The 19,228-nt window shown below is 35.6% G+C and overlaps 3 protein-coding genes across 10 annotated transcripts; 2 read left to right on the plus strand and 1 right to left on the minus strand.

Moving 5' to 3' along the window:
• Positions 1-2,050: 2,050 nt before the first annotated feature.
• Positions 2,051-6,451, plus strand: LOC107946807 (probable methyltransferase PMT21). Of its 5 annotated transcripts, XM_041083343.1 has the most exons (9): positions 2,065-2,410; positions 2,548-2,596; positions 3,511-3,810; positions 3,897-4,045; positions 4,150-4,345; positions 4,474-4,684; positions 4,909-5,584; positions 5,679-5,756; positions 5,837-6,451. In XM_041083343.1, exons 3-9 carry the CDS (start codon positions 3,532-3,534, stop codon positions 6,057-6,059), a joined length of 1,812 nt encoding a protein of 603 aa, XP_040939277.1. In that variant the 5' UTR covers positions 2,065-2,410; positions 2,548-2,596; positions 3,511-3,531; the 3' UTR covers positions 6,060-6,451. The 5 variants fall into 5 exon arrangements, with proteins under 5 accessions (XP_016736758.2, XP_040939277.1, XP_040939276.1 ...); XM_016881269.2 differs by lacking the exon at positions 2,548-2,596 and having other exon boundaries at positions 2,051-2,410; XM_041083342.1 differs by lacking the exons at positions 2,065-2,410; positions 2,548-2,596 and adding an exon at positions 2,681-3,210.
• Positions 6,452-7,698: 1,247 nt separating this feature from the next.
• On the plus strand, positions 7,699-13,068 carry LOC107946808 (cyclin-dependent kinase F-4). 3 transcript variants are annotated; one of them, XM_041083345.1, is made up of 19 exons: positions 7,699-7,953; positions 8,630-8,890; positions 8,958-9,008; positions 9,110-9,664; positions 9,750-9,828; positions 9,934-10,002; positions 10,078-10,167; positions 10,254-10,392; positions 10,486-10,588; positions 10,678-10,730; positions 10,819-10,885; positions 11,049-11,157; positions 11,297-11,362; positions 11,448-11,516; positions 11,642-11,705; positions 11,799-11,915; positions 12,126-12,157; positions 12,272-12,350; positions 12,619-13,068. In XM_041083345.1, the coding sequence occupies exons 4-19, from the start codon at positions 9,657-9,659 to the stop codon at positions 12,771-12,773; spliced, it is 1,299 nt and encodes a 432-aa protein (XP_040939279.1). In that variant the 5' UTR covers positions 7,699-7,953; positions 8,630-8,890; positions 8,958-9,008; positions 9,110-9,656; the 3' UTR covers positions 12,774-13,068. The 3 variants fall into 3 exon arrangements, with proteins under 3 accessions (XP_040939279.1, XP_016736760.2, XP_040939280.1); XM_041083346.1 differs by having other exon boundaries at positions 7,793-7,953; positions 8,981-9,008; XM_016881271.2 differs by lacking the exon at positions 8,958-9,008 and having other exon boundaries at positions 7,771-7,953.
• Positions 13,069-13,448: 380 nt separating this feature from the next.
• On the minus strand, positions 13,449-18,806 carry LOC107946809 (protein BREVIS RADIX). Of its 2 annotated transcripts, XM_016881272.2 has the most exons (7): positions 18,618-18,806; positions 18,415-18,482; positions 16,913-17,094; positions 14,743-15,137; positions 14,488-14,617; positions 14,073-14,380; positions 13,449-13,972 (listed from the first exon to the last, which is right to left on the minus strand). In XM_016881272.2, the coding sequence occupies exons 3-7, from the start codon at positions 17,027-17,029 to the stop codon at positions 13,894-13,896; spliced, it is 1,029 nt and encodes a 342-aa protein (XP_016736761.1). In that variant the 5' UTR covers positions 17,030-17,094; positions 18,415-18,482; positions 18,618-18,806; the 3' UTR covers positions 13,449-13,893. The 2 variants fall into 2 exon arrangements, with proteins under 2 accessions (XP_016736761.1, XP_040939281.1); XM_041083347.1 differs by lacking the exons at positions 18,415-18,482; positions 18,618-18,806 and adding an exon at positions 18,082-18,212.
• Positions 18,807-19,228: the final 422 nt, after the last annotated feature.

A 19,228-nucleotide genomic window follows, 5' to 3' on the forward strand; every position in this document is an offset into this window, starting at 1 on the left:
AAACCAATGTCGGTGATTTGAAAGCTTCTCTCTTTAGTTTTCTTTATTTATTTTGGTTAAATTTCATGAAAAAGTCTTTATATATACATTTTTGGTGAATTTAGTCCTTCTACCATAATTTGATTATTTCTAGTCTTTCAATTTTCCAAAATGTGTATCTTTAGTCTTCGGTCAACTTTTTTCAGTCATGACATATACATTTTGTCATTTTTTGTCCTCAAATGTTTTACATACTTTTTTTTTCTAATTTTTTTAAATATACAAAAATTTGCAAAATATCAAGGTATATATATATAAATAAATAAGCCATATGATATTATTTTAGATATAAATAAAAAAAGTTGATCACAAAATTAAAAATACATATTTTATATATTATATTCAGGAAATGCGTCCGGTATGTTCAGATTTAGAAACAAGCAACCTCTTTGCTTTCTTTTTTTTTCTTAGACAACAACTCATTTCAATCCTTCCTACGTGTAAATATGTAGGGTTAATATATATTTTATCTCTTGAATTTATCTATGGGTATTTAGTTTATTTTTTTATTTAGTTTGTCCCTGAATTTATATACAATCAATTAGATTGGTATTTCTGAATTAATCTCGTTTGTTTGTGTTGATATGACATTACTAATCATTCTATGATACCATGTGATAACCTTTCAATATGTTATGAATTTAAAAATATAGAATTTATAAAAAATTGTAAAAAATATTTTTTTAAAATTTTGAACACATGTAACTGTTTTAATGAACGCGGATGCAAAAATTAATGATTTAGCTAGGTTCGCAAAAAAGTATCAACTTAGTTAAAAATTAATTTGTATATCCGTAGAATGCACGAGTCAATTGTATATACTAACTTTGTAAAATTTTACGTTATAACATTAATTTTTGTTTATTATTAATGAATTTCCTCGAAAAAGAAATGTAATAAAAATATTTTTAAATATATATAATGAAATAGAAATGCTTATATTAATGTTATTTAATCTTAAAATATAAAAAATAAAATATTAATTTATTATAAATTAAATAATAATATGAATAATTTTATAGCTCATTTATTTCATATATTTGTTAAATTAATTTATTTCAATGTTAGTATTTGGTATACTGATATTATATATTTTTTAATTTCACAATCAATCTTAAAAAGATGTCACGTGTCTCTTATTTTCAAATATTTATTTATTTTTCAATATTATAAAACACTTTTCAGCCCTTGAAGTCTAAAAACTCTATTAGTAGTGTAATAAATATTATTCCTTATATTTTATCTTTGCTCTAGTTTAAACAATGAAGCCAAGTTAAATAAGCAATACAGAATAAAATCATAACCTATATGGAAATCTTCATTATCTTTGATTACCTTAATTATTTGGTTCAATATTTCTATGTAATCTTTGATTCTCTTGATTTTATTTTGTCAAATCTTTTTATTTCAATACGGAAATTTGTGTTTATGATAATTGATATGATTTTTTTTAATGAAACCTATTAATTATCGTTGTCATCGTATTAGTGCATCAAGCGACACTGTATAAACTATGCTAGAATGGGTTTTGTTATAATATTATATTGTTATAGTATATGAGTTAGTATTTGGAACATTGATATTTATTTTACTTCACGAGTAATTTTAAAAAATTGATATATTTATACATTTTTTAATATTTTTAACCCTTTAATTCTGCTTACAAGTTTAAGAACTTCATTAGTAATCTACTAAATAATTTTCCATAATATATAGTTTTTAAATTTAAATATCAACTAAGAATTGTGAATTTCAAGAACTCGTATAGGCATTTAACCGTTGTTATTATAATAAAATTGGCTTTTTACAAAAATAATATAAAACAACTTTTGTAAATAATTTTTTCGAGCTATTTTTGTAATTAATTTATATTATTTAAAAAACCAATAATTTTTGTTCATGAAAATGAAAAATACATAAAGAAACACAAATCTAGAAAGAATTCAGGCAGCGGCAATATCCTCACAAAAGCCAAGAATATATATATATATATAGTTTTTATGCCCTTTATTTTAGTTTAAGATTTAAGTCCAAAAGAAAAAAAAGTTCAAAAGTTTTAGTAATAAAACAAACCTAAACATATTAGTAGAAAAAAAGCAATAAAAATTAGTGGAGACGAGGGGGATTAGACAGCCAGGCAGAAAGAACGGGCAGGAACCTCATTCACCTTATTTAAAAGCTTGAGCTTGTTCTGCGTTTGTTTGTGTTTACTTGTATGTTTTTGCAGCTCATTTTTCTCTATTCTTATCCTCCCATTCGTTTTAATACAAATCCCTGTACCATAATCATACATACACCTCCCCTCTATTTTCTTCTTCCTTTTTGTAACTCAGACAGTCACAGGCAACTAATTGTAGAGAAGTGAGAAAAGGTACACTCAATGTCCAAATACAATCCTTCTTTTCTTTTTCTTGTTTTTCTTTACTGTATAACTCTGGCATTGCCTCAACAGATCTGACCTCTTTTTTTCTTTCTTCCTCTCTCTCTCTCTCAATTTCCTATTCTCAGTTAATCACTTGGGAAAGACTTGGTTTCTCCTTATATACATCAAACTGTGGTTCTTCTCCATTCTAAATTACTAGTCCAGCGAAATCTTTCCTTTGTTTTTGTTTTTTTTTTAATTTATTCTTTTCCTGTTTTCTTGGTGTTTCTAAATTTTGAATAAAGAAAAAGTTCCCTACTTTGCTTCCAAGTTAGTGCATAAATGGCATATTGGCATTTGGTACTGTGTGCTTTTTGCATTTTTGTTCATTGGTTAATTGTTGATGATAAATAAAAAACCAAAACAACAAGATCCGGTTGCCCTTCACTGACATCGATTTAACCTTTTCTTCCATGTCAAGGAAATGATTATAAAGCATGTCTGGGTTCCCTTTTTTCCTTTCCATGCTGTGGGTAGCAAGCCAAATCTGTAGTTTCTCTGTTACCTTTTTGACTCAAGTGGGGGAGAGAGTGTGTGTATCAAATATAGGATGAATGGGGACCGTGGTTATAATGCTAAGTTGGGTCCCTATATCATGTGAAAGATATAAAGGCAAAGTAACCATGCAGAGTATTATATGTCGGTAGTAGTTGGCATTAGATCTCTCGAGTTTTACAGCTTTCAAGGTCTTGTCTTTAAGCTCCGGATTGCTAGCAAGATCTACATTAAATTTGATTCCTGGTGTGGTGGTGCGTGCGTGGTTTTCCTTTCCCTTTCCGTCCTCTCCTGGGTTGATGGATGCTTTCTGTATCCATCACTCCGATCTCTCCTAGAAAGCTAACATCTCATTTTAAAATGAAACCATCAGTACGTGCACCTCATGTTACATATTGATGGGTTTTCTTTTTTAGTTTTTTGCACACCAATTTTGTTCAACAACAGCCATTCACTTGCTCCCATCTACCCGAGGGGAAAAAAAAATCAGAAACTGTGTTTCTCAGTTGAGTTCTTCTTTTCTGTTTTGACTGATTGGTGCTTTTGTATTGCAGTAACTAAATAGTTCTGAAATCATGAAGCATAAAGATGGAAAATACCATTCACAACCTGAAAAACCTTTCAAGATTGTCCCTGCAACATTGCTTGTTATCGTTCTATGTGGGTTTTCTTTCTATCTTGGTGGAATCTTCTGTTCTGAGAAAAGTCGACTAGAGGGAAAGAGTGTGCAGGATGTTTCCAAGACTGCTTCTTCTCCTAAGGAACCTGCAGTGGACCCCCTTCAAATCAAATCCATGGCTTTCCCGGAATGCAGCGCTGATTTCCAGGATTACACTCCATGCACTGATCCCAGGGTAGTAATACATGACTGTTCATTTAATGAAGTTAAGGCTGCTCGACCTTAAATTGTTTTGCTGATGAGTTGTGTTTATTGCTGCAGAGGTGGAGGAAGTATGGTTCGCATCGGCTTACTTTCTTGGAACGCCACTGTCCTCCGATGTCGGAGAGGAAGCAATGCTTGGTTCCACCTCCTGATGGGTATAAGCCACCTATCAGATGGCCAAAGAGCCGTGATGAATGTTGGTACAGGTACTATAGCTAGTTGATGACTGAGAGGATCAAATTGCTTTGTTTAATTATTTATCTATCTATTTAAATACGCATGGTATAATAACATGTTGATGTACTTCCAGGAATGTGCCATATAACTGGATCAATAAGCAGAAATCTAATCAGAACTGGTTGAGGAAACAAGGAGAGAAATTCCTGTTTCCTGGTGGTGGTACTATGTTCCCTAGAGGTGTTGGTGCATATGTTGATTTGATGCAAGATTTGATCCCTGAAATGAGAGATGGCACGGTTCGAACTGCTATTGATACCGGTTGTGGGGTGAGTTGCAGTTGTTGTTTCCGATGTTTAAATTGACTTATGGAAGCAACTGATTGTCTGTCTCTTTGCTTCCCACTTCCTATTTCTTTCCAAAATTTGAACCTTTTCTTTTTCTGATTTATTTGCAGGTTGCAAGTTGGGGAGGCGATCTATTAGATCGTGGGATTTTGACAGTTTCTCTTGCGCCGAGAGATAATCATGAAGCTCAGGTGCAGTTTGCATTGGAACGAGGAATACCTGCAATTCTTGGTGTAATTTCTACCCAGCGCCTTCCTTTCCCTTCAAATTCGTTTGATATGGCTCATTGCTCAAGATGCCTTATCCCATGGACTGAATTCGGTAAATAGCTTGCATTCTCAGCTGTGCTTTAACTGTTGTTTATGAAATAACATAATCTTCTCGTTATCTATGAATTTATGCCAAAAAAGTACGAGATTCCGTTATAATTTGTTATTTATCATTGTTGATGCTGCATGCTTTTACTTTGGTTATATTGTATCAAATAAGTGCCCCCCTTTTGTTCACTCTTGTAGTTTTTAAAACATAGATGCTCTTGCCTTCAGGTGGAATATATCTCCTTGAAGTTCATCGCATACTCCGGCCTGGTGGTTTTTGGGTCTTGTCCGGACCTCCTGTAAACTACGAAAACCGCTGGCGAGGATGGAATACAACTGTGGAAGAGCAGAAATCTGATTATGAGAAGTTGGAGGGCTTGTTGACTTCGATGTGCTTTAAAATGTATGCCAAGAAGGACGATATTGCTGTGTGGCAGAAATCTTCAGATAGTAGTTGCTACAATAAGCTTGCTGAGCCAGATGTCTACCCTGCCAAGTGTGATGATAGTCTTGAACCAGATTCAGCATGGTACACTCCACTCCGCCCGTGTGTTGTAGTCCCAAAGCCAGAACTTAAGAAGTCAGCTTTAGAGTCCCTGCCAAAGTGGCCAGAGAGGTTGCAAGTCGCACCTGAGCGCATCTCAAATGTTCCCGGTGGGAGTAGCAGTGCTTTAAAGCATGATGACGGCAAGTGGAAGGTCCGAGCCAAGCACTACAAAAAGTTACTCCCTGCACTTGGGACCAATGAGATAAGGAATGTTATGGACATGAATACAGTTTATGGAGGTTTTGCTGCAGCTGTTATTGATGATCCCCTGTGGACCATGAATGTGGTGTCTTCCTACGCTGCCAACACACTGCCTGTGGTCTACGATCGGGGTCTTATTGGAACTTTTCATGATTGGTAATTTCAAATGCATTTACATGGCATCTGAATCCTAGTCATGTTGTTCTTTTGATGTTTCTCATGGGTGTCTAATCTGTTGTATCTTTTCCAGGTGTGAAGCATTTTCAACATATCCTCGAACATATGATCTCCTTCACCTTGACGGCCTCTTCACAGCTGAGAGCCACAGGTAGATATTCGGTGCATTTTCCCATTTGATGTTCTTTGCTTTGTTCTGGGTTGAGAACATTGCATGTTTGGTTTTGGCAGGTGTGACATGAAGTATGTACTGTTGGAGATGGACCGAATCCTGCGACCCAAGGGTTATGCATTAATACGGGAATCAAGCTATTTTATTGATGCAATAGCCAGCATTGCCAAGGGATTGAAGTGGAGCTGCCGTAGAGAAGACACCGAATATGGTGTAGCCAAGGAGAAGTTATTAGTTTGCCAGAAAAAGCTCTGGTATTCCGCTAGCGGCAGTTCAAGATGACAATATATGTTTTGCCTGGTTAAGTTAAAAAGTACTATATAATATAATATTATTGTTCTTCCAAGCGTAACGTTGGAGCTGAAAGATGGAAGCTGCATACGGATACAAGCATATCCATAGAAATCAAAGAGCCTCTAGATTCATATTCGTCCATTGAAGGGTTAGCCTCCCCCCAATAATAGTTGATTTTATAGATATATATTCTTTGTAAGGCATCTATCTATTCTATACACAGATTTTTAATTTTTTTTTTCTTTATTTTTTTTGTGGGCCTTATTTTCTTTCTTCTATATGTTGTCAATTTGGGATGGCTGTGGAAATATTATTATTTTGTCACATCCTTCCCAGTTGTGATTTTACAAGTGTAATGAAAACTATTTCTGCTTTCTAAATCATTTTTTATTAGACTAAAACCCTAAATCCAAAGGCATTCTTAAAAAATAGGTCCAGCCCATTAAGATTATGGACTAAGTGAAGGCCCAACAAAGTAGGGACGGAGGGCACCGTCTATTTGCCGAACTCAAATTTAAGCATAAATTATATTTAACTCGGCGCTTGGGAATAGCGGTGTGGCAATCACAATGGCCGCCTAGTTTCCGGGTGCTTTGACTGCTTAGTTGTATTCTGCAATTAAAAAAAGGGGGCGGTCAGTTTGTAAATGACGTGTAAGTCTACAGCTACACCTAGAATTCTTGTTGGACAGGTGGCGCCAATTTACGAGTCAATCACAACACCTCAGCATTCACCCCAATATTCTTCTTTTTAACTCCCTAAATATAATGCCAACTTCATTTAACAGCAACCCAAGGCGAGGTTGAATATGTTGCCACGCACCTACCAAGCTTTAAACTACATTCCCCTTTTTCTCTTCTTTTAAGTGGTCCATTGATTTTCCATCATTGTTTTCATTTTTCTAATGATTAAAAAAAAGGTATTTTTGAAGAATATTTGTATTTGGGATTGATTTTTTATAAAGAATTTTAAAAGTAGATTTGATTAACTCCATTTTTATTTAAATTTCATTTAAAATAATTATTTTTTAAATATTATAATCTTATTTTAATTAACACATAATCTTATTTTAATTAACACATGATTACACTATAAAATATTAAAAAATATATTTTTATTTGTTTTTTTATCATGTCGAACTCAAAATTTAAACTTGATTCAAATGCTTAAAGAAGAAATCTAATCTCACTGCTTTCAAAATCTATTTAATTACACTATATACTTATAAATTTAATGATATTCATACAACATTTTTTATATTATTTTTTTACAATTATATTAACTCATAAAATTCAAATTGTTAAATTTACCTAAAACTTATTTATTTGAACAAAATAGTGGCAAAGATTTGCATTTTAAAAAATTCTGGTTTAAAATCAGATAGATAATATTAATATTGATGAGATTAAAATTTAAAAAAGTTTAAACTCGTTTTTAGATTTATTTTAATATACAAGATATTTTCTTTTAAAAAAGAAATATACAATGTATTTTGATTACCAATGGAGTTGGATTTGGGCCCATCAAATATGATCAGAATGACAGGAGGAAATCTAGAAGAAACGGAGAGAGCGAAGGAACGGGCCAACTACAAGTAGAGGAATATTGACTACCGTACCCAGTATAGACACGCATTTTCAAACAATAAAAATAAAAATTACCCACATAATTAAGCTTTTTCTTGGTGCACACACAAGATGAACCCCCCTTTGGCTCAACCAATAACAATATTAAAGGCCATTCCGTATTTCGCACCATAATAATTCCAAAACAAACAAAAAAGACACCCAAAAATTCTACTTTTGCGAGAGAGAAATAGCGACGCTCTGGATTCCACCTCCTCCCGTCCTTGGCGACGGTGTTTATGCCGCTTCTTTTTCAGGTTTAGATCTGACACCTTCTCTTCTTTTTCCTTCTTTTCTTTTTCTCTCTTTTTCTTTTTCGTGTTTAGGGTTTATTAGGATTCTTTTTATCCAATCTATTTTCCAATTTATTGATATAGACACGTTGTTTTCTCCGCCTGTTTCATAATGAGGGATTCGTATTGAATTAAGTGATTTCATCGATAAGGGTTTCCGTGTTTGATTTATCAGATAACATCTTGGGGTTTGTTCATCTTTTCCTAAATTAATTAGTTGCTCTTGATGTTTTATGATGCTTGTCTCACGGGGATTCTTGCTTGCTTGTTTGGTTTACTATAATCGGAGAATATGAATTGTTGTTAACTGGAATTGGGCATTGACTTGTCCTGATCTGCCGAGTCGACGCTAGTTGGATTTTGTTGATTGATTATTCCAGTTTTTGTAGATATATCGCTTAGACTGAAAGTTATTTCAGTTTTTTTTCATTGTTGCATATTGTATTCTTGAATTAGTGTATACTCTTTTCTGAGTAATACTGTACTTCTATCCTCTCTTTTCTGGCAAGAAACAGTAAGCTTTGTCTAAGTATTGTTGATGAGTTATGTTACTATTTTCTTATTTTCTTGTAGAAATTCAATGTGCCCATGTTAGATCTATCTTAACTCAAAGTTTCGATTGATTTTTTTTTAATATCAGCTTGTACCTGACTTGGATTTAGAGGGATTTAGTTTCCTTTTCAAGACATGGAACAAGTGTGCTTCTGGTCAAATTGCTACCTTTTCCGAGTGTTTTTCTTCCAAGAAGTACTCGATTGGCGGTTCCTTGCCCGTGGAGATTTTCTTTTGGTTTCCTTTGTCAATTGCACTTAGTTCTCAGTCTCCTTTTAACACTCAACACAGGAGCTGGAATGCTAGTTTTTTCTGAGATAGGTGTTGGATTTTTAGCACATTTCCGCAAGTAAGCAATTCTGTCTTCTGTGTTTGATTAAAAATAAGATAGTAGGATCTAAATATTTTATTTGCAGTGAATTGATGACAAAACATCCAGATGAGGATTTTGGGAAAATGCTTTTCAGGTGCTCCATATATCTGCATAATCATTTTCGCCCATATCTGTTAAACTGGTTGAACCTTTTCTGATCTCTATCATATTTTTCTTGTTCTTCTGTTATCACAGGTCTGACTCTATCGATAGGCAGTTTAAAGTTGCATGCTAAGCCTGTAGCAGTTGTAGTTCTATGTTAGTTTTCTGTTATTGCTCCTGATGGGCACTGATCAGTGATGAGATGTTGGTGTTTTGAGCTTTCTGCAACAGTTTCTATTTATCCTAGATGAGTTGACTGCAATGAAGCTTTTGAACCAAGTAAAGTGTATCTTGAGCTTGGGATCATTCCTGTTTGATAGAGCACATCATTCTGGTTGTGTCCTATCAGTATGTTTTGTGGAGTTCATCTGTTCCTTCAATTGATACCTGTTCTCTGCTCGAAGCTGTGGGTTTAGTAACAAATAAAGCTCTGAAGCCCATCAACAATAAAATTTCTGGTTTTATGCTTTTGTATCTTGCCAGAGGAAATTAATGGTGGATTTAGCTGACCAGCAGCACAGTTGATGTTTTTATAGTTTCTAATACAAGCAATCTTCTTCTGAAGATATATCTCATATGACTATCGTTGTTTCTTATACATCTCTTGAATAAAGAAAGGGCTACTTTTTGTTCTGCAAGAATGGAGAGGTATGTTGTTTTATCTGTGATGTGCTAGACAGTATATTTATTTTCTACAAGTTAAGATTTGCTTATCAATTTTGGATGGTATTAGGTACAAGTTACTCAGGGAAGTTGGTGACGGGACATTTGGTTGTGTGTGGAGAGCTATTAATAAGCTGTCTGGTGAAGTTGTGAGTATGCCCACAATTTTATTTATTTGAAATTGTAAAAACACGTTTCTTTTGATGTGTTGACTCTGATATATCCTTTTCAAATATGTATCATCTGTTTTGAAGGTTGCAATTAAGAAAATGAAGAAGAAATATTGCTCGTGGGAAGAGTGTGTGAATCTGAGAGAAGTTAAGGTAATATGAGTCCCTTTGTTCTGGTTTTACTCCTTTTTTCTTTTCATATGCATTATAATCTATCTCTTTTGACAGTCTCTGAGGAGAATGAATCATCCCAATATTGTGAAGCTTAAGGAAGTCATCAGGGAAAATAATGTTCTGTACTTTGTGTTTGAATATATGGTAAGTGACTGCTTGTATTTGTGTTATAACTTGCTCTATGATCTTTGGAGCTTTAGCTATCTTTCTGAAAACATGCAATTATCCAGGAATGCAATCTTTACCAGCTTATGAAAGACAGAGAAAAGCATTTTTCAGAAGTTGAAATCAGAAATTGGTGCTTCCAAGTCTTTCAAGGTCTTGCATACATGCACCAGTGTGGATATTTTCATCGTGACCTAAAGCCAGGTATTGTTTAATTTAATCTACAGGATTCATGTTTTTTTCTCTGTACATTTACTCAAAGATATATTATGTGACTAACTGCCCTTTTCTTTCTAGAGAATTTGTTGGTTTCTAGAGACATAATCAAAATTGCTGATTTTGGTCTTGCACGTGAAATCAGTTCACATCCTCCATACACAGAATATGTCTCAACACGCTGGTAAGTTTGATACTTCTGAGAGTTTATTTTGTTTTCCTTTTTTTTCTGTTTTTTTTCTATTACTACTATCTAAACTTTGACTTGTTTAGGTATCGTGCGCCTGAAATACTTCTTCAATCATACCTGTATACTTCAAAAGTTGGCAAGTTCTCTGTGTAATCGGTTCTTATTCACTTATGTATGGAAATGCTAGCAGCCTTCTAATTATGCCTTTATCTCCTTGCTTACAGATATGTGGGCGATGGGTGCTATAATGGCCGAGTTGTTCACCTTACGTCCTCTTTTTCCTGGTGCCAGGTATGTTATTTTAATTTATTATTTTTGCTGTGAACTTTCCCCCCGAGATTATGCCATCTTAGACATGGGTGATGTTTATTTTTCTTTACTAGTCTGTTCTGCAACTAGGGGTAATTGGCTGGTTGTTCACAGGATTGATGCTAACCTTTCATTATGTGTGCAGTGAAGCAGATGAAATCTACAAAATCTGCAGTGTATTAGGTACTCCAACTAAGTATACGTGGTCTGACGGGCTTAACCTTGCAAGATCTATAAACTACCAATTCCCAAAGGTCTTACTCCCTCTTAATTGTGATTACACGCTTCATAGCTTTAATTCGAAGTTATTTTACCAATGTAAAGTTAGTGTGGTCATATTATTAGAGAGTAGAATCTGATTTTTCTTTTCATCTGTGTTATTGAACATTTAAGGTCCCTGGTGTGCATCTGTCTTTGTTGGTACCATCAGCAAGTGATGATGCAATCAACCTTATTACAGTTAAGTGCAAGTCTGCTCTTTGTTGCTTTTTATTATCTTTGATGGGACTGTTCAAATTGACTTTTGCTTGGCTTTTGTTTTTAGTCTCTCTGTTCATGGGATCCTTGCAAAAGGCCATCGGCTGCTGAGGCCCTTCGACATCCTTTCTTTCAGGTGGTGTGTCTTTTATAGTTATTTCAGTGTTCTTAATAATGTTCTGGGGTGTTCTTTTACGAGGTTAAAATGACAATTATGTTGTTGCTAGTGCTCTTCTGACATATTTTCTCTTTGTTGTGCAGAGCTGTTATTATGTTCCACCCTCTCTTCGTCCCAAAGCAGCTGTGTCTGGAACTCCTCCATCTGGTTTGTTCAAAGCTCTTACCAATTTTGCTTACTCTTTTTGAGAGAATTCGTTATCTGGTTTAGTTTGTTCCTAATATTTAATTGCATGCATAGTTGGGGTGAAAGGAACATGGGAACAGCAATCACCTAGGAGATTCTCTGGGTTTCTACCTAATGCAAAGCTCACTGGCAATCATTCTACTCTGAAGGCAAATGCATCTTTGGGCACAGGTAATGTATTTTAATGTGTAATTGCTGGGGTAGTTCAGTAATGACGTTGGATTTGGTCTTCTGATTAGTGATGGTATTAGCAACTAAATTGTATGGAGCTGTATATGGTTGTTCCTTTGTTTTGTTCGTCCAAATTGCAACTCCAAATTCTGTTTATTTCCTACAAGATCTTATATGATGGGATTCCCTACTTATGGTTGATACATGCAGGTGTGCAACGCAAGCTGGAGATGGTTAATCAGGTAATTGTAATCTAATGTGTATCAGTGGTTCTACTTATCTAGTAGTGATTTTTGTACAATGCTTCTAAATATGGTCTTTTTCTTTGTTTCTTTTTTTCCTGTTCCACCCTAAAGGATCTTAATAAGAATGATAAATCCTTGAAGAGCTTTGCCAAACAACCAAGGTATCGACCACCAGGAAGAAAGAGTCCATGTAAGCATTTATATATCTATGTATGTATTGAACTGTTGCTTTTTCATTGTATCTAGATATCTATCATATTATGAGTACATGACTATATTAACAGCCCTTTTAAAAATAAGGAAAATGAACTCTATATAAGGTTAAAGTCGACGATATAATACTTTACACATTTTGGTTGTTGAAGATGAATGTAATTGAGCTGGAAAGATGTTCTTGCGTTACTGTCTTGTTTGGTATTCTGGATGTTATTGACATGAAAATATAATGATTGGTCCAGTTGCCACATCCATCAACAAGGATAGGAATGCCATTGGAGCTTCAGATGTAGCGGAGAAGTTGGCAAATGTTACAATTGGAAATCGGCGGCTGAATGTTGGGCAAATAAGGCACTCTGAATATAAAGGCTGGGGTTCTGTGGACTGCGGATTTTAACGACATGTTTCTTTTGCCAACCCTACTAATACTTGATCACCGGAAAGAAGGTAGCGTGGAATGATGAGATGGTCTTTTTAATAATAATGCATATCTTGGGGTATTATATATTGATGGAGTCCAAATATCGAAATGAGCTAGAGAGCTTTGGTTTTATCAGTTATGTCTTCCGTTTGTGTGTTTTCTTAACAATAACCATGATATGATACATGTGTTGTGTTCTGTTACAAATAATTGAGAGAGTGGCTTGGTTTCTATTGACCTTTGCTTTGATAATGAAGTGCCAGTTTGTCAATGATTTTGGTTTGCATGTTGAAATTTCTTCTCCTTGATAATTGAATCTCCGGTATTGGGGTGAAAGGTTTTCTTTTATTCTTTTTAATTATTTTATTGTAAAGAAAATAAACTTGGTCTTTCAGAAAACAAAAGTTCCGGAATCTCAGTGCAGTTATAATTCGCTTTTCTTAGTCAAGGACGTATTTCCGAGTGTGAATGTTGAAACCAGTTTAATATATGAGATACTAGAGATAATATCGTTATTGAATTCCAACGTTGAGAGAATGGTTGCTTAACTGCTACGCCTTCAAAAATTTTATTACCTTCGAAGTGTCGTGTAATTTCTCTAATTCATAAGAAAAAGAAAACAAAGACAGCAATGTCAATGGAATCCAAACATAACAACAATAATGTGAATTTCATTTCTTCAACTATCAAGTTCTGTATTACAAAATAACAAACAAAACAACCGCGGAGAAGGTAGTTCCCGACCCAAAAGGTCTTCTAAGGTGGTGGTATAAAAGCCCCCTAAAAATTGGCAGACCAACAAAAAAAAAAAAATTTGGCCAGCAGCAGCTGGGAAACAAAACCCAATTGGGCTGTCACCATGAATGAAAAATTGACTGAGATTAGTTTTCGAGTGAAAGGACCTAATGTTATTAGATCAGTTACAAAGTAAAGGTGACAAAACCCCCAATTGCCCTGTAAAATCTTACTCTTACCCGCTATCATAACCAAAATTGAGAGGGAACATCCAACTGGTAACACATTTGGATCCACCGCTGCTCTTCCTTTTTGTAATTTTAAATTTCTTTTTTTTTTTTGGTGCAATACTATCATAAATTTAAAGGTATTGTGCTTGTATCCTTTCTCTGTTCTCCTCCCACCACTGCTTTGCATTTACTTCTCCAAATCTTTCGCGGCTGCCCAATTTGATAACCCAAATACATCAAAATTTGACATGTTCTTGGTATACGTGTCTAAATCATAATCTCAAGTTAAGCCTAAATGTAAATAGATTACCTGAATCTGACACGCCGGAGTTCCCTGGTGCCATCAGCTAACTGTCTGATGGTAATGTAAACCCCTGGTTCATCCTGTTCAACCCATTCTGCCTCCATCTCACTCGCATTGCTCACCGAAACAGAAGGCTCATCTCTAGAGGAGGTGGTCGTCCGTGAAGCATCAAATGATGCATCCCCTCTTGTGCCACCCGGACAAAACCCACTAGGCCCTGCACTGTAAGGCTTATAGTTGTTTCTTGGCGTCCAATGAGCCATGGGGCTTTCCATTGCCGATCCCACCCTCGAGTATGTCGAATCCCTCTGCGTCTAAAGTGTGTAATTTTTCTGTTACTGATTTCATCTTGGAATAAAAGGGCATGTTTTACATGATAATTCTCACCAGATTTATATGCAACTAACAGAATGTGTTTTACCTCATCCTCAGACCTTGGGGGAGTATGTAATGCTTGACGATTAAATCTCTGTACATTGTAGAGCTCCATGATTCTATCATAATTCTCACCCCACCACCGCTGCGCTTGCCACTTGTTAAACATCTCCCGGCTTCAATATTCAAAGCCTAAGCAACGTCAGTTTCCGTATATATACACGCCTCATTAAATTTCACTAACAACAGCTCAAAAAGTACATTCCCATTGCTGGTATGGATAAGTTGATGGCATGTATACCTGAATCGAATCCGTTTTAGATCATTTCCTCCATTAGGGAGAGAGACAAATGTTATATGAACCCCAGGCTCCACTTGTGCCATCCATTCTTTGGGCTCATCCTCATCTTCTAACACCAGGTCCTGGACCGAGAAAGACTCCCTATAGCCAGGAGTTCTGTCACCGCTGAATGCCCCTGTAAATCTGGAATCTGACCTTCCTGGATGATGACTGGCACTGGTAAAGTCCCATGCAGGCGTTGAGCTAGAGCTTCCACCCATGTAGGGGTAAGGAACCCCTTCTGAAGCAGCATCAAAATCTGGATATGGTCGACTTCCTTTCTTGTAGCTGCTGGAGCCTGTGCAAGGCTTGCATTGCTTGTAAGCTCCAGAAAATTTCAATGCCATATCCTTGATCTACATATTATCAAAACTTAAAGTTAAATAAGAAGCCAAAAACAAAAATTCCACATTCCTGGAACTGCATTGATGTGTTCAATCTAACAACCATAATCAAAACCTTAACTATCTTGTTACGAATTATTGATTTCAAACTACAAAGTTAATATAAGGCCTAGAATTATGCAGAAATTTGAAGTGGTTTATTTGATTGGTGTTTAAGTCCAAATCCAAGCTAGTGTGCACAGTAGAGGCCGACAGGAAGATCTACGAAAAAGAAAAAGGGATAGAATACACACGCCAAAAGGAGATTGTCAACTGTGAATATCATGGGGAATATTATTACAGTCAACACTGTTGGTCTAACAGTCTGAAATCATAAAAGAAATGTACTTCTCTGCTACCACCTGAGAGCTGTTCTATTCTAGCTGTCAATTTATGAGATATCACTCACTTGCTCAGCCATTAGCACGCATAGAATTTCCCTTTTCTTTTCCCATATCCTCCCCCTCCCTTACTTTTCAAACACAGTGGATCGACAAGAATTCAATGGTGGGTCAGGCCCACGACACTTGGGAGTCTTTTCTTCGTTTTTACACCATTTTGTCTTTACTAAACATATCCCTACTTTACTTCCTAATCCCCCTTATTGCATTTTGCTCGACTTTACTTTCAAAGCCATTTAAACATACCCCCCAAAAATAATCCAGTGCTGCAAGGGAATAAGAGAAATGGTAGCAGTCAAAAGGGTAGTAAAAACAACAAATTTGTTTCTTTTTCTTGAATAAGTACATAAAATAAAATTTGAAACTGTCCATGTCAGGCACATCTGTTTTCTTGAATCCTACAAGGAACATAGGGAGGGAGAACTTTGGCCAGGAATCATGGAAGTGATTCTATCCATCGAAATCTAAACTAAAAACCCAGAGAATAAGTAACACCCATATTAGTAGACATATTGAGACTCCTAGAGGTCTAAAACAAGAAACAGAAGGAAAAAACTAATAAATTAGTACAAGGGTAACGGCGGATGGGGATTGCTTGTGGCGGGATTCTTGTTGCTCTAAGTCACGCAAAGATCTACCAGCATATACCAACACCCTAGTGCGGCCTAGGTTCAAATCCCATCAGCCATAGCCCCTGCACTGTACTCAAATACATACTGTACTGGAACCCCTCCGTTTTACTCCAAAGGTTCCCACTTTTAGCCACTTTGTTAAAACCCCTGTTTCCCCATCGGATCCTTCCAAGGATGTTGCCCATGTTTTCATGCCCAAAATCCTCTCTTTCTTAATTAATGCTCTGGCTGAAGCCTAAAGCTGGTTTTGAGTAAAGCCAAACCCAAAATCCATCCATTTACTCTCATCCTATAACACTACTTTTGATTTTTTTGAGGATCACTGCGTATAGCCGATATCTTGAATACAGCAGAATTACATGGAAAGAAATGGTTAAAAGGCCCCACTCGATGCACAGCTTTTACAGTATAGTAATTAAGTAATAGGATTAAATTAAAACAGTAGTGTAGATACATGAATAAACGTGAAAGGAAAGATGCCAAGAGAAAAGCGTCCAAAGAAGAAAAAGGTGGTCCCCCCCCCAAGGCTAATTGGGATTATGATTTTGTTCTTTCTCACAAACAAAGCCCAAAGTAGAAAAAAAGGAAACTGAACTAAAGCAAAGCCTAAGCTACCATTGATTCAATGAATGAAGCAAAGAAGGAAGGCTCAAGGCCAGACCATGCCAACAAGCATTGTAAAAAAAAGATAGCGAAGAGATGATATAAGTAGAACCTGCGTGGTCAGGCTTCTGACAGCTTCTTTGGTGCTGGGAGTGCCACTTCCACGCGCTCCTTCTACTTCTTCACCTCCATCCGCCATTTGCTTTGTGCAGGCTATGCACGTAAACATTTTTTTTTCTTAAAAAAATCTCTTTGCTTTTGATTACTCCTTTCGTTTTTGCTGTCTACTTATCTCTGCAAAGAAGCAACAAATTGTAGATTACTAATTTATTTCACGTTTGGGGGGTGAGGGTAATGATGGTCAATTGAAACGCATGGAAGATTCCTTCATGCAGTACTGGTTGGTTCAGAGATGGGGAGTCATACTTGCAGACATTGTTACAATAAAAATAAAAGACTGCTCCATTCATATAAAAACAAAGGATCTAATTCCAGCATGTTTGGCACCCGAGAAAAACAAAACAAATGGATGGAAAAGGAACAAAGAAAACCCCCCCAAAAAAAATCAAAACCATACAAGAAAACAATCCCCAACAAGTGTGAATGTTGCATCAGCATCATACCTTATTGAATCGAGTTTTTTTTTCTTTTGACAACGACAGAAAGGAAAAGAGAAGTAAAAAGAAAAAGAGCTTGGGATCAGAGAAGTAAGGCCCCCCAACACCTTCCCAAAAAGTGTTTCCTTGCTATATTAAAAAATAAATAAAATCAAATAAAATAAGCAGTCAATTATTGGAAAATTTTAAAAGAAAAAAAAGGAAAGGAAACATAATGGGACATAAGCAATTGGAAAGTAACCTAATTGAACAAGGACCAAGGTTGGAATCTATGCTTTGCTTTAACGTAACCAGCAAAGATTCAAAATAAAACAATGATCTGTTGAAGCAAGCCGATGTTTCTGACATACTAATTTAAATGAACGAAATTGAATTAAAAAAACCAAAAGCAAAAAAGCAACCCAAGAATAATATAGAGAAACATTGGAGCAGTAGCACAGTAGTTTTTCTTTTTCTTTTTTGGTGGGAGATAGATGGATGGATGGACCAATGTATATTTATCGAAGAAGAAGAAGAAGATGGGCCTATTTCAAGTGTCGAGAAACAAATAGACAAAGTGACGAGAGAATATTGAGTAGCAACTGTTGGACATTGAGATTTGTTTCAGTTGAAAGCCTGAAAACTACTACTACTTGGCATCATTTATTGTTCGAAAACGACTTACCCTTTAATATCCTTCAATTGCTCTTCTTTTTTTCTTAGCTGTCTTTGTTTATATCTCTAATTCACTCTCTCTCTCTCTCTCTCTCTCTCTTTCTAATTTCATTTCCTCTGCTCTCTGTTTTCTGCTCTGCTCTACTCTGTTTTTTTCCCACAGCTACAATATCAAAACTGGTGGTTTCTCGTTCATTCAAACACATACTCAGAAGCCATAGCTTTAATTACACTACGTAAACAATGATGCAAAGAATAAAGGAAAAGTAATGCTTTGTTTGGTTGCTGAGAAAAAATTAAAGAAAAATAAAAGCTAGGGAAAAAAGAATTAAGACCCACTTACCCACTGGCCAACTTTAATAACCCAGTAAAGCTTTGAATGTCTTGGAGATTGAAGATTGAAGCTTGAAGCTTTGAAACCAGAAAAAAAAAAAAGAACACAAGAAAGCTTTAAAACTTAAGAATGGAAAATCCAATGAATTACAGCTGAAAAAAAATCTTGATAAATGAAGAAGGAAAAGATAGCAGATTAAACAGAAAACGTACAACAATATATATCCGGATTGGGTGACAAAAATGCAGGCGATATATCGGCCGAGAATCCCAGACCTTCCCAAAAACGGAATGTTTTGTTTATGGAAAGCCCGGGGATTTAGATTTCGGCAAATGAAGCCAAAAATAGCTAATTAAAAATAAATATATGTTAAGACAAAAACACTCGGACAGACAGACAAGGAGACGCAAACAAATTGAGGGCCAGGTATTTATATAGTAATAGACACCCTACTACTTGACTCAGACTGTGAGACGGGGTTAGGAGGTGTTGACGGCATCAGTGGATTCTGCCGTTAAAAAACGGAAAAATGTGTTCTTATTAGCTATTAGAGGCAACAAATCGGTGCTGATCGGGAGACGGGAGGACATGTTGGCCCCACGTGTTTTGCTGATGCAATAAAGTTTTGGGATCTCTTACGTGTATTGTAAGTAGGGTACGTGGCGAAGCAGTATTGGTTTAGATTCAATCGTCGACAGCAATGGCTGGGATTTCCTTATGAGATTAGTGATTAGAATTTGACTGCTGATTAGTAGTTGCGAGTTATGATGAACCGTCGCATCACCATTTCATTTTTGTTTTTATATTAATATAAACCTAGTCT

This window comes from Gossypium hirsutum, chromosome A12 (genome assembly GCF_007990345.1).
Source record: "Gossypium hirsutum isolate 1008001.06 chromosome A12, Gossypium_hirsutum_v2.1, whole genome shotgun sequence".
NCBI lineage: Eukaryota > Viridiplantae > Streptophyta > Magnoliopsida > Malvales > Malvaceae > Gossypium > Gossypium hirsutum.